Genomic DNA, 13,968 nt, shown 5'->3' with positions numbered 1-13,968 from the left:
TTTAAAGTTCTTCTGCTTCATTTGTTTGTAGTTGCTGCCATTGTTTATTACTTTTGGGATACTATCGTTAAAAAAAAAAAACAAATCTCTCATGTTTTTTACTAAACATGAATACCCTTATTGCGCTGGCCTTGGCACTGTTTTTGCTTTGGGGTGGTGTCTGGTGTCTGTGGGGCGGTCCTATGGAAAAGTTCATAGTTCATAGAGTACAGAGATAGTGCGAGAGATTGTCGTCCGACCAGATGCTATGGCTACTTGTATTGGAGTGCATGCGGCTGTGTCCATCTATTGAATGTTTGTTTAGTTTTCTGGGTGTGTCCTGTGTATGTCTAAGTACCTAAGTAAATTCGTTTGCACAAAGATTTTTCCCGTCTTCCTTAGCAGCAAATCAAGTGCAGCACATCAACGCAGTACATATAAATATTCCTATTTCTTTTGTTTTTTTGCTTCTTCTTGGTTGGTTTTTATGTGGGGTACGATCTTATTAGCTACTCGTACGAATACAATGTGCAATTGCTTATCAAGGTGCTTGGCTCTTCAGCTGTGTGTACTTCGTAGGTCTTGTCAGCGTTGTGAGTGAGGTCTTGTGTGTGGGCTGTTTTCTTTTTCTTTTTTCTGTTTGGTTAGTTTTCCCTTTCTAGACTAAGTAAAATACACACATACATTCTTACTATATACAGACATCGTACGTGTTTAGTGGTGAATGTGAATGTGAGTGTGAGTTTGAGTGTATTCATCAAGGCGCCGCCGCCTTCATCCTATAAATGTTTAAACTTTAAGAGCTAATCACAGAGTTGATGATCTTTTGTTCACAAATTTCCATCATGTATGCAGTACCCCTATAAGTATATGTATATATAACTGTATATAGTATATAGTATATATGTAAATCGCATATAACGCTTGTATATAATTCGTCAGCTCTTGGTTTAGACCTCTTCTCGACTACAGCTTGAAACGGAAAACGCTCTAATCAACATTAAACGTAGTTTTTCTTTTCTTTTCTTTTTTTTCTTTTTAGTTTATTTTTTCTTTTTTCTTATTTCGGGTTTTCTTCTGGTTTCTGTTTCATTTAAGACCTTCTCTTCTAATATATAGGTTCTGATACCATTGGGATGGGTTTTTTTTTTTTTTTTTAAAGTTATGAAAACCGTAGGATTGCACTAAAAACAGTTGACAATTTTTGTTTTGTATCTCAATTTTTTTTTTGTTTGTTTGTTTTTGTTTTTTGTTTCTTGCGTTGGATAACGAACGCTCTAAGAGTTATCGTTAGTTATCGTTTATCGTTTATCGTTAATAGTTATTGCTATCGATTAATAATTTTCATTTATCTTTATTGTTATCGCTATTGCCTATTGCCTATCGATTTTAGTTTTAGTTTAGTAGTTTTCAAGATCTAAAACTGAGCACTTAGGAAATTCCCTAAAGGCTTTTATTTTAGTTTTTTTTTTGTGTGTGTTTTACTGGGTTATACAGAGACTGGTATACAAAGTATGGGCGACAGACAGGGTCAGGGTCAGGGACAGGGACAGGGACAGGGATCTATGTATACTTGGAGAGAGAGAAAGACACAGGGAGAGAGAGAGAGAGTGGAGAGTGTGAGACATGCAATGAGCTGCATGCCTAATCCATCGAGGACTGTGGCGACTTGACCAGCAACAGCTCGTTGTAGTCGCTGTCCCTGTCCTCGGCATCGTCTCTGGGATCCCGCTGGTCATGCTGATCCATCCGCCGCCGCTCGCTGATAATCCGCAAGATGTCTGCCGAGTCGGACTTGCCCGTTAGCACGGGGGAGTCCACAGCACTGGCGGCAGACACGCTCTCCAGGGCAGCGGCGATGGTGGGGACTCCAACAACTCCCCCGCTGACTCCTCCTCCCTCCGCCACCGCTAGCGGCTCGGGCTGGCAGCAGCAGCGAGCTCTCGTCCATGTCGGCATCCTCGTCGAGGGCCTGCTGCTTGAAGAGCTGCTTGGTGCTGCCGCTGCGGCTTCGTGGCGGCATCGAGCGCGGCACGGACAGGAGGAGGCTGCTGCGACCGGGCGCCCCCAGAAGGCAGCCCTGATCGACGGACTGCGACCAGCCGTAGGGGCGCCGAGGTGGCGGATGATGTCCCGACGACATCCTGGTGGGTGCGGATGAGGGTGTGGGTGTGGGCGTGGGCATGGGCAAGGGCAGGGCTAGCGGCATGGACAGGGGCATGGGCGTGGCGGCGGGCACCATGGCACTGACCACGGCCAGAGCATCGGTGTCCGGCTCCAGGTGCGGCACATCCGCACTGCGCACGCTGCGAATATCAAAGCCGAGTGGTGATCCTCCGGAGCCCGAGCCCGATCCCGATCCTGAGCCCAGTCCGCCGCCCCCGCCATCCGACTCGAGGCTCTCGAAGATGGTGCCGCGCCTGTAGTCGAGGGCATCGCCGCCCCAGGGCAGCGAGTCGCAGCTGGTGCGCTTGGCCTCCAGATTGCGTCGTCGAATGGCCTGCTCGTCCAGCGAGCGCTCCTTGGACAGCACGCCGCGCTTGCGGAAGCCGGCGGCGGCCGAGGCGCGTCGCCCGCGGCGTCCCAGCGGCGGCAGCTGGAGGTTGCCCGGCTCCTGGCCAAAGCCGGGGCCGGCACAAGTGCCTCCCGCTGCCGTCGCTGTGGAGGCGCCGCCAAAGGGTTCGCCCAGCCGCGCGCCCAGCGCCTGAGGCGTCAGCGTGCCGCCCATCTCGGCCAGGCTCAGGCCCAGGCCAAGGCCAAGGCCCAGGCCCGGTCCAGGGCAGCCGCTCTGTGGCTGATTGAAGTACTGTACGGTCTGGCGGCGTCCGCCCGCTCCCGCTCCCGGTCCGGCTGCCACGCCCCTCTGCGACAGTCCGCCCAGTCCCGGGGATGTGGATGTCGAAGTGGATGGATTCTGCTGCTGCAGCTGGTTGAGATTGTTGGCCGCGCTGCTGGTGAGGGACTGGGGGCTGGGGAACTTCTTGTCCAGCGAGGGGGTGCTGTAGATGAAGTTCTTGGGCAGCGACTTGACCTTGGCGAGGGGGCGTGGGGGAGCGGCCGCCTTGGCCTGCGCCTCCGCCAGCTGCTGGCACAGCTTCTGCTCCTGGGCGAACTCCTGCTCGCGCACCAGCTCGCGCTCGAGCTCCACCTCCATGTCGAGCTCGTCTTCCATTTGCTTGTGGCTCTCCTCGAGGTGTTTCATCAGTACAGCCACGACGACATTCACCAAAACGAATTGCGCCATTAGCACGAATATCACAAAGAATATGGGAGCAATAACCGAGCTGACGCAGCAATTGCGTACGCAATCGGCCGCGTCATCGCAATTATCCCTCAGCGTGTCCTTCATGATGCCGTTCCAATTGTCGCCAGTCGCTACGCGAAACAATGTGAGGAAAGCCATGCCAAAGTTGGCGAAGTGCGCGTGCTCGCCCAGGCCCTGGCAGGGTATCTCGTCGGAGCACTCGAGGCGCCCGAACAGCTCCACGCCCAGCGCCGCGAAGATGAAGAACAGCAGGAAGAAGAGCAGTCCCAGGTTGCCCACCTGTGGCAGGGCCTGCATCACGGTGTCCAGCAGGGCCCTGATCCCCTTTGCCATTTTCAGCAGCTTAAGGACGCGCGCGATGCGCAGGACGCGCATCACCCGTATGATCGTCGGATTGATGGGTATTATCTTCGTCTCCAGCTCCTCGAGCACAATGCCCACGATCGAGAGCAGAACGATGCCCACGTCCAGCTGGTTCCAGCGATCCTTGAGGTACAGCTTCCAGCCGAGGGCCACCAGCTTCATGTGCGCCTCCAGTATGAAGACGGCGGTGAAGAAGTAGTTGAAGATCTTCAGGGCATACTGCAGGGCCATTTTCATGCGGTAGTACTCCATGGCCATGGTGACCACATTCAGCCCGATGACGGCGGCGATGGCCAGATCGAAGTACTTGGAGGTGACCACGTTGTGGACGAACATGCGGGTGGGCGAGTAGTTGGTGTAGTAGGGCGGCTCGTGCATCCGGCGGCGCTTCTTCTCCATCTGCAGCGCTCGCTTGGCCGCCCGCCGGATCTTCTCCTCCTTCTCCTGCTCCTCGCGACACCGATGAAAGTTCTCCACCACAACGCCCACGAACATGTTGAGCACGAAGAAGCCCACCAGCAGGATGAACGCAATGAAGTACAGCAGCCGCCACTCGTTGTAGTTCACGATCGGCTGCTGGTCGACGCCGACGGCATCGAGGCCCGTATACATGATGTTCACCCACCCGTCGCGGGAGCTCAGCACGAAGAGGGACATCAGGGCCTTGCCCAGGTCGTCGAAGTTGTATTTGCGGTTCGTCCACACGTTGCCCGGAATGCGGCGGCACTCGTCCGCGTTGCGCACATTCTTGATGTTCTCGCCCTCGCAGTAGAAGAAGGTGCCCTTGAATAGCTGCACGCCCAGTATCCCGAAGATGATGAAGAAGGTGCAGCAGATCAGCACGATGTTGCCGATGGGACGCAGGGACGATAAGAGCGTTTGCACGACTAGTTTCAGACCCGGGGCACGGTTGATCACCCGCAGAGGCCGCAGGGAACGAAGTAGCCGAAACACCTGCCAACGAGAATCATTCACAGACACAGAGAGAGAGAGAGCGAGCAGGAGAGAGAGAGAGAGAGAGAGAGAGAAAGAAAGAGAGAGAGAGTAAAGATATGTTGAATAAATATTTGATAAGTAATATGCACTGCTTGCACTGCGCACTGCTTGATATCACTCTGTCGAATGCGACGCCAGGCGGCGCCACCTTTTATGGAATTGAATTGAATTAAATGGAATCAAATGAAATTAAATGGAATCAAATGGAATTAAATTGAACGCAAATAAAGCGCACAACAAACGTGTAAGTGTGGGACATTAAAGCAAGGCCAAAATGGTGGATGGTGTATGGTGGATGGTCGGAGGGGGATTCGGGCCGGATGGGGGCTCTAGCTATGGATCTATATGCCTACATATGTATATGTAGCTGTGCTCGGAATAAAAGTGATTGCTTGTGGGGAAACTCTACTCATTTTCATCGATGTTAAGAAATAACTAACAATATCGGTAGCCAGACTCTCCTTAATCTGTACATTTCTTTTATGCATATTTTTCTGTATTACGTGGATTAAAATTGAATTTTCAAATGGATTTTTGAAATATATTGCTAAATTTTAAATGATTCGAAAATTAAATGTTTCCTTTATTAAGCAAAAAAAAAAAAACAATCTTATTTCTTTTGGTTCCGAACACAGTTGTATATATCTAAATGGAATTATGGATTGGAATTATTAGAACACACACATATGTATGTATGTGTACGTACGTAACTCTAAGTGGAATATACTGATTAAATATGGAACGTAATGGGTTCAATCTCAATACATTAAAATTCTTTTGCGGAGTGGGGGGTGGTGGTGGTGTGAAATTTTTGTTTTATTTCGTTTTGTTAGGTTTTGTTTTGTTCGGGTTAATTAACCGAATCGGTCGAATTATATACAATATACAAGAACTCAATGGAGGCGAGCCAAAAATTTACTGGATTTGGGTTTGGAGTTGGAGTAGTAGTAAACAATATTTAGAGACTTTGGAATTGGATTTCGGTTCGGGACTACACACACATACGAGTTTACGAGTAGTAACAAATGGTGAAAGCAATTGGATTGGATTGGATTGGATTTATTTTGCTCAGTAACTCAATAGTAGCAGAATGGGGGAATTTACCTGCGGTTTCGAGAGAGAGAGAGAGAGAGAGAGAGAGAGGTACGGTAGACCGAGAGGTATGTACATATATACATAAGATACAGTTAGATATAGAATATACCCGATATTCACCACACACATAATACGAGTTATACGAAGTACATATGTACACAACAAAATTGAACAAAAATTGTGAAAAAGTTTGCAGGAAGAAGAAGAAGAAGTTGTTCGTTCAATCGTGTTCAATCGTGTCTGACAGTGTTGGAGAGTGTTCGAGTATGTGTTCTGTTTGTGTGTGTGTGTGTCTGATAGTATGTGGAGATAGAGAGAGATTGCCAATCAGCAGATAGATATTGATAGATAGATAGATAGATAGATAGAGCATAGCATCGAGCAAGGAGCGAGCGAGCGAGCGAACGAGCGAACGAGCGATCTTTGAGCTTTGAGCTTGCGAGATTTTTGCTCGAGAGAGCTAAAGCTTTTTTCTGCGATGGTCGATGCGATTGCACTGCTTGTTCTTGGCTGTTGTTGTTGTTGTTGTTGTTGGTGGTGGTTGCTGTTGGTTATAGCGCAGTCATTGGAATCGCATTAGGATGCATTCAAGCAGTTCTTGTTGCTGATCTGTCGATGATGCTGAGGGCCTGCGACTGCGACTGCAACTGCGACTGTGACTGCTGCCGGATGGCTAATTAACCCGGGGACCCCCTACTTACCCTTAAAATCCCAAATATCCTCGGGCTCGATTCGCTAATCAATGACATTAACAAATCAATTATGGAAATGGTAACCAAAGATCCGTCCATGATATTCCAGCCGGATGTGAAGTACGCATCCGTGCCGTAGAACATGCCCGTGGCGACTACCTGTAAACGTTGTCAGATCAGATATCAGATATCGAATACTGGGATACTGGGATACTGGCATACTGGCATACTGTTATACTGGGATAAGCCTACCTTTATGAACATCTCAACGGTAAAGACGGCGGTGAACACGTAATTGGCTGTTGCCAGGAACAATCTTTCGGTGCTGGTTGGAGGGATGTTTGGTCTTTCCATCGCCAGTGTGATGCAGTTGAGTGCGATGAACAGCAGCACAACATTGTCGAACCACTTCTGATTGACAAACCACGTACAGACCTGCCGAAACCTGCATGTGGCGGATTAATATTTTGGTTATTAATCAGAGAATAAGGATCGAAGGGGGCAGGGAGGGGGGTCACTCACTTGTTATCCTCGGGAAAGACGTACATCGAGTAGGACTCACGCTCCATGGCGAACTGCCTGGGTGTGAGCCGCTCGATGATCATCTTCAGCTTGGACATGCGATCGCCACTGGAGGACACCATGGAATGTGGCTGCAGGGCCAGATGCTGAAACTCCTTGGAGAGGCGATGCGACTGCGACAGCGACTGGGAGTGCGGCTGCTGGGAGGAGGACGAGGAGTCCTGCTGCTGCTGCTGCTGCTGCTGCTGCTGGAGGAGCAGCTGCTGCTGGTGGAGCTGCTGCAGCTGTTGGATCTCCTTCTCCTCGAGCCGCTTCTTCAGGTTGTAGTGACTGATGGAGGTCTTGCGCTTGTCCCGCGCCTCAATGTACTGCTGCAGCATGTTGTCCGGCTCGTTGAGATTGCCGTACGACCTCTGCCACTTGTCGAGGTCCATCTTGGAGTTCGTGTAGGACAGCGACTTGCGGTTCGCCTCCAGGTTGTGCAGATTCAGGTGCGAGGTCTTGCTGAAGGCCAGCTCGATGGAGCTCATCCGCCGCTGGCCCGTGCCCGGGCGCAGCTTCGGCGGCTGGTTCAGGTTCTGGTACACCTGCGAGTTGAAGATGCAGGCCGAGGCCCGGCGACTGCCCAGCGCCGCTCCCGGACTGCCAGCACTGCCGATGCTCAGCGTGTTTGAGAGTCTGCGGATCGAGTTCTGCGGACTCAGCCGGTTGGTGTCCTTGGCAGCTGTGCCTCCTGTGCTTCCACCTCCCAGTCCACCCCCTCCTCCGCCTCCGCCTCCTGCGCTGCTCCTCAGTAGGTGGCTGTTGTCGCTGCCGTTGTTCAGCTGCTGCTGCTGCAGCTGCTCCTCCTCCTCATGGCCACTGATGCTGTCCTCGGCTGCGGCCGTCGGCTGGGGTCTCCTCTTCTTGGAGCTGCTGCGCCGGAAACGCTGCTTGAAGCTGCCCCCGCCAGCGCCGCTGTACGGGGCGGGAGCCAGGGGCAGGCGCTCGCTGGAAGAACTGCCGCTGGTCGAGGCCGCGGCACTGGATGCAGGTCCAGTGGCCGAGCCCGTGCCCGTGCCCGAGCCCGAGCCCGAGCCCGTCAGATCATTCAGACTGTGACTGTAGCTGTGGCTCTCCGCAGCCGGCGGCTGCAGACCCTGCTCATGTCCCAGACCCATTCCGCCCGCCCCCACTGTCGACGCGGAGGAGATGGTGGGCACGTAGATGGGCGTGGCGGCTGCCGCTGAGCCGGAACTCTTCGATATGTCATCGATGATGACGCTGTGCATGCTGCTCCCAGTGCTCCCTATGCTCCCTGCCCCCCCTGCAAAAGCCACTCCCCCGGTTCCGCCCACGCCCAAGCCCAGCTGGCTGGCGTTGAGGATATTGAGGGGCTTGTGGGTGAGCACCGGGGAGGGCGGAATGAGGTCGATGGCGGGTATGCCCTCGTCCAGGGTGCGCTGGCCCCCCGTGAAGATGTTGGGGGGTCGCAGCAGCGACGGCGAAGGTGGAGGCGGCGGCTGCGGGCGAGGCAGTAGAGTTGAGTGCGAATTCGAGGGGCGAGAGAAGGAGCGGGCGGCACTCACCTCCATGTCGCCCCACTGGCGGAAGCTCATGCCCGGCTCCAGGGTGGTGCTGGGCGAGTCCTGCGGCGTGGCCGCCGTCGTGGTGATGATGGGCGGCTCCCGAACGAGCCGCATCTTGGAGAGGCGCGACGCCTCGCTGCGTCTGTCCTTGATGGAGTATGTCTGTGTGCGAAACGCGTCAGTGGGCATGTGATGTGCGTGTGGATGGTTCAGTGTCAGTTGGGGGTCCAGTTCGGGTCCAGTTCGGATCCAATTCGGGTCCAGTTCGTGGTCCGTCTGTCGTTGCTTCACTTACCTTTTTGAGGCCGCCTCGGGGCTTGCTGCTGCCGCTGCTCTCCTCATGCGACATCAGCTTGTGGATGCTGCTGCCGCCAGCCTCCTTGTTGTCCAGGCCGGAAGCAGCAGTGGCGGATGCAGCAGTCGGCGTTGGCAGCTCGTTGATCTGGTAATCGTGGCTGGGCTGGAGCAGCCGCTGGCGGTGCATGTTGCTCTTGGCCTCGTTGATCAGCTCGGCCGAGTCCTGCAGCTGTTGGTGGGAGTAGGAGGACGAACCGTGGATAGAACCGGTGCTGTGTTACCCACACACACGCACACAATCATTCAGACTCAGGCACACACACACATGCATCGAGACACATGCAGGCACACAGGCACACTGGCACACTGGCACACATACACGCACCGGATCTGTGTCCACTGTGGGGCACTTCCGCTCTCTTCCGGATGGATGGATGGGATGACTTACCTTGCGCACGTCCTCCGCTGAGCGCCAGCGATTGCGTACCTCGTAGTAACTATCGTTAGTGGTCGATGAATCGGCCTCGCTGCGCGATTCATCGTACATACCATCGCTATAATTCTCGGCCAATGTCTCTTCGCGCAGTTTCTTAACCAACTCGCGCTGTTCGCGCTCGCGACGTTCATTTCGCTGAGGGAATCAAAATTTCAAAATTAGACTTTCTCGTCAACCTTTGGGGCGTGGAGCATGGAGCATGGAGCCAGGATTGGGGATTTCTTTTTTTCTGTTTTTAGCTGGTCGACGCGCCACAAGCGTTTTGCCTCACGCTGCTTCTTGGGTGCTTGGAATTGCGCTGGAATGGGGGGGGCGGTGGACAAGGCTGCTGTGGGGACAAGGCTGTGGGTGATGGACACTGCTGGTGCCTCAAATAGTGCTCGGAGCGGCATAGGAAGTTAATCGCAGTGAATCGGGTTTATGGATCGCCAGGAAATGCATTCGCTGATCGAAAGATCAAATGGATTGGCTTATCAGAGCTTAAAAGTCTACAAATATGATGAGCATGATTCTTCGTGGTGATTTTAGGTATTTAAATTAATTGATTTATCCAAATAATCAGCCTTAGCATCCATGTATGTACATTATATTAATATATATATATGCTGAACATATAGAAATAATCATTGAATATGCATTTATGTCAGGTCTATCGTTCGGATAGTGGTCTGCAGACCATAGATTCATAGATCATAGATTGGCTTGTGGGTGGGCGATGAGGGGTAAGGCGTGGCAGGGAGGGGGGGGGGATCTGTTTTTGTTGGCAAAACTCTACCTCTGAACTGAATCCCTCAACCAAAATGGCCACCAATAAATTAAATAGCACATAATTGCCGAATGTCATTAGGGCCACAAAGTACAGTGCGGCCCAATGACTTGTCTTTTCCATTCCATTGAACAGGACGACGTTCCAGTCCTCTTGCGTGAGTATCTAAAAACATTTGGTTGGTTGTTGGTGATTGTTGTTGTTGTTGTTGTTGTAGTTGTTGTTGAGTTCAGTTGATTGTTGTTGGAGATTGTTGTTGGAGTTGGAATTGTTGTTGTTGTTGTTGATCGGTTGATCGGTTGCAGTTGCAGTTGCAGTGGCGGGGCAGCAAACGTGGTGCAGATATAACATACATACGCATTTGGATATCACATATATGTAGGCATACATATGTCGGATATACATGTATCGATAATTAATCGAAAGAAGCCAAAGAAAAAAAGAACGAAATACCAATAAACAAATTTTGTAGTTTTATTTGTTGCGGTGGGTGGTACGTAAGTAAGTAAGTAAGTAAGTAATTAGAAACGTAATATATAAAACGAATGCCAAACGAATGTTAAATGTCAGACAAAGACAAAGGCAGAGACAAAGGCAGAGACAGACAGGTACAGTGAGAGAGAGAGAGAGAGTGGGAGAGTGGGAGAGTGGGAGAGTGGGAGAGCGAGTGAGAGCAGAGAGAGAGCAAAGAAAGAGAGCGACAGAGACAAAGATGGCGAGAGCGAGAGCGACAGCGACTGAAATACATATATATTATATAGAACCTGTTAATTGGATGGATATAAATATGTGGCATACTTTTGCGAGTACTTCCCATACACACAGCCATGTGTACAGACATATGTATCTACATATGTATGTATGTATGCTCGCATATCTCGCAGCTTTTGTTTGCTATGCGTTCGTTAATCGTGAAATCGATCAATCGATTAATCGATCAATCAATTATTGCTGTAAGAGTTCTAGATTTAATCCGCTGTTCAACTGAATCTTCTACCGTTCGACTCTGTTCTTTGCTTACGTTTTGTATGCGTATTTACATTTAACATATGTATAATAATATATTTTTAAAACCTTTATTCCCAGTTTCGTTAGCAAGTCTCCTCTCAGCAGAGGAATACGAATATTATTTTGTTGAACACAATCAGAAACATTTACAGGAATATCACTAATATAGGAACTGTTGCGGACAGCCCTCGATCTATTTTTTATTCGGACTAATCAATTAATATGTAATTCAGCAATCAACGGGCACACGCAAACAAAAGCAAGCAGAGTGTGTCAGAGAAAGATCGACAGAGGGAGGGAGAGCGCAGGACAGTTGAAAGGCGAAAAGCAGTTGAGTGCGCAAGCAGTGCCAGCGACGCACTTGGCGCATTTCATTCCGTTACATTTCGCTGCGTTGCGTTTCGTTTCTCTGGCTGGACAGTAGCAGCAGCAGTGGTACAGTGCGGCCCATATTCGTAAGTAGGCTGCACAGAGCGGTTCTTCAAACAATAATTCGTGGTGTGGCATACTAAAAGGAAAAACTTAACAAAGGCACACAAAAACCAACGCAAAAACAAACTAAGACAAAAAACGCTAAGAGCAAAGCCAAAACACAAAAGCGAAAAGCAAAAGCAAAAGCAAAATCAATACAATTCAATAGCAAAACTCAAAGAGAAGCAGCAGCATGGGCGGCCGCTCTCCTCGGACTAAGGACAAAGAGCAAAAGGCAATGGCAAAGGCAAAGGCAAAAAGCGCACATAATTCTTGCATAGGAATTTTTCAAAGAATTCAAATTTTTGGTTTTTTGGTTTTTTCCGTTTTTTTTTTGCTCTGTACACGACGTGCCAAAGTTTTCTTTTCTGTTCTATTTAAATGTTAATTTTTTGTTTTTTTTTGTTTTCAATATGGTACAATACGAATGCGGTTGATAAAAAAGATTAATTTAATGTTCTGTTTTTGGTTTTTTGTTTGTTTCTTAACTTTGTGGCTGTACATTGTTATTGCACAAATACAACTTTCAACATATTGATGTGGGTATATATGTATAACGATTTTTATATGGTTTTTGCTTAGCGACAATTTTTGAATGTTTCGACTAGGTGAGACAGAGAGAGAAATAGAGACAGAAAGAGAGAGAGAGAGATAAAGACGGAGAGATAGAGAAAGAGAGAACGAAATTCTGGGGTGTTGTGGGAGTGGTGGGGAGGGGCAGCTAATTGAGAAATTAAAAAGTTTTATTTCGTTTGTAACAAGCTAACGAACCAACGAACGAACGAACCAAATGGAACGGAACGGAACGAAACGAAACGGAAATGAAATATGTATGTACAAGGTATGTGTATGTGTGTGTGTGAGCGCCAGTAGGGATCTGACTTTGAATTGGATTATAAATCGGAATCAGATTCGAGAGCTTTGCATACAACAAAATCAAAGCCGAAAGCCGGAGGCGGAGGCGAAGGAGTAGGCATCCCAAAGGGGCATGGCATGCAACAAAAGGTAGCATTATCGATAACGGTTTGCTTGGCTTATGTCATATGTGTGTCGTGTGGGGAGAGATAGAACAGACAGAAAAAAGAGAGAGAGAGAAAGAAAAGAGGTTATGTGATAGAGCGCCTGCGTGGATGCTTTGCTGCAACTGTAGCCAAATGCAGACTGCAGACGAGACTGTACCTCTGCAGAGCAGAGCAGTGCAGCGGCACTGCGGCAGCGCACACACACTCGTATGTGGATAATGGGGGAGTTACACAATATAAAGTAGGTGTATTATACACTGATGGGAAGATTTTCGTCCTACCCAGGTGAGGATTTTATTTTGTGAGCATGTTGCATGTGTGTTTTGTGGGCGTGGTGTGACTACATTTGCGGGCATCGGAATCGGCATCGAAATCGAAACTCAGACTTCAATCGATAAACTCAAAACTGAACAAGAGAACTCAAAGATCAGAACGAACTCAAAGAACGTAACTAGCGAGTGGAAGTTTGGAAATATATATGTTGGTTTTGCTTTGGAATCACCAGAAATCAATACAAATCAAGAAATCAAATAGAGAACGAGAGAAACACATAGAGAGAGACAGAGAGAGAGAGAGAGAAAGAGAGAAACTAGGAACTGGGAACTTTCGTGGCTATACGTAAAAATTCATTAAATACGGTTATATAATCGCAAGAATTTCAGACTCATTTTGATAGGTAGGTGATAGATAGATATTTGTTGTAACTGTTTGTTGTATTTTTCTTACAGTGGTGAGGGGGGGGGAGGGGAGTGGAATAATAATAGGTATGGTTGGGCAAGGGATGGGTGCGGTTGGGAGTGGGAGTGGGAGTGGGAGTGGTGGTGGGGGTCTGGGGCTGGGGCTGGTGGATTCTGTAAGTTTATTGCTGTTTTATTGTTCTTACTTGGAATACTGTGACAGTGGCCCACAAAATGTTGTTGAAGTGTTTGCGATCGCACTCGCATTGCGGATGCCGGCTGATTATTTCGGGACACGTACACTCGCGCTCGAGTCCGGATTCGTCCAAAAATTTACAAAACTTACCGCCAAACAGATACATGCCGAGTATGCTGTAGGTTTATATATATGTTTTATATATATATAATGTATGTATATATATGTATGTATTTATGTATATTTATAGAGTCATAGATGTGTGTTCGTTATTCGATATTCATTTATACATATATAGGCATGGCATATACTATATGTATATATGATAATTGATTCATAGATATATAGAGAGAGAGAGAGAGAGGTGGTGGTAGAGGATCGGTTGGTTGCTTTATTTATTTTTTTTTTTTGTTTGTATTTTGTATATACGGATATACGGATAAATGGTTATAGGGCTGGGGAAGGGGGGTCCCTTTCTATACATGGGTCTGAGTGTTGTTCTCGGGTATGTACGTATATATTGTATTATAGTACGAGTATATAGGTGTATTAAAC

The 13,968-nt window shown here is 48.9% G+C and overlaps 1 protein-coding gene across 14 annotated transcripts in view; it reads right to left on the bottom strand.

Annotated features, from left to right (window-relative positions):
• Nucleotides 1-1,525: 1,525 nt before the first annotated feature.
• LOC111069365 (voltage-dependent T-type calcium channel subunit alpha-1G) overlaps nucleotides 1,526-13,968 on the bottom strand; it is an 86,882-nt gene continuing 74,439 nt past the window's right edge. For 10 of the 14 annotated variants that reach the window (XM_041594545.1, XM_041594547.1, XM_041594549.1 and 7 more), the window contains 9 exons: nucleotides 13,424-13,589; nucleotides 10,049-10,204; nucleotides 9,226-9,408; nucleotides 8,776-9,006; nucleotides 8,481-8,642; nucleotides 6,913-8,414; nucleotides 6,643-6,835; nucleotides 6,400-6,549; nucleotides 1,526-4,561 (listed from right to left, as the gene is read on the bottom strand). In XM_041594545.1, coding sequence (XP_041450479.1) covers nucleotides 1,715-4,561; nucleotides 6,400-6,549; nucleotides 6,643-6,835; nucleotides 6,913-8,414; nucleotides 8,481-8,642; nucleotides 8,776-9,006; nucleotides 9,226-9,408; nucleotides 10,049-10,204; nucleotides 13,424-13,589 — 5,590 coding nt within the window. In that variant the 3' untranslated portion in view covers nucleotides 1,526-1,714. The remainder of the gene's footprint in view (nucleotides 4,562-6,399; nucleotides 6,550-6,642; nucleotides 6,836-6,912; nucleotides 8,415-8,480; nucleotides 8,643-8,775; nucleotides 9,007-9,225; nucleotides 9,409-10,048; nucleotides 10,205-13,423; nucleotides 13,590-13,968) is intronic. The other 4 variants (XM_041594548.1, XM_041594555.1, XM_041594552.1 and 1 more) reach the window with 3 other exon arrangements.

Source organism: Drosophila obscura, unplaced genomic scaffold, assembly GCF_018151105.1.
Source record: "Drosophila obscura isolate BZ-5 IFL unplaced genomic scaffold, ASM1815110v1 contig_29, whole genome shotgun sequence".
Lineage (NCBI taxonomy): Eukaryota > Metazoa > Arthropoda > Insecta > Diptera > Drosophilidae > Drosophila > Drosophila obscura.
Note: the sequence above shows the minus strand (reverse complement) of the source record. Positions and strands in the feature narration are given on the sequence as shown.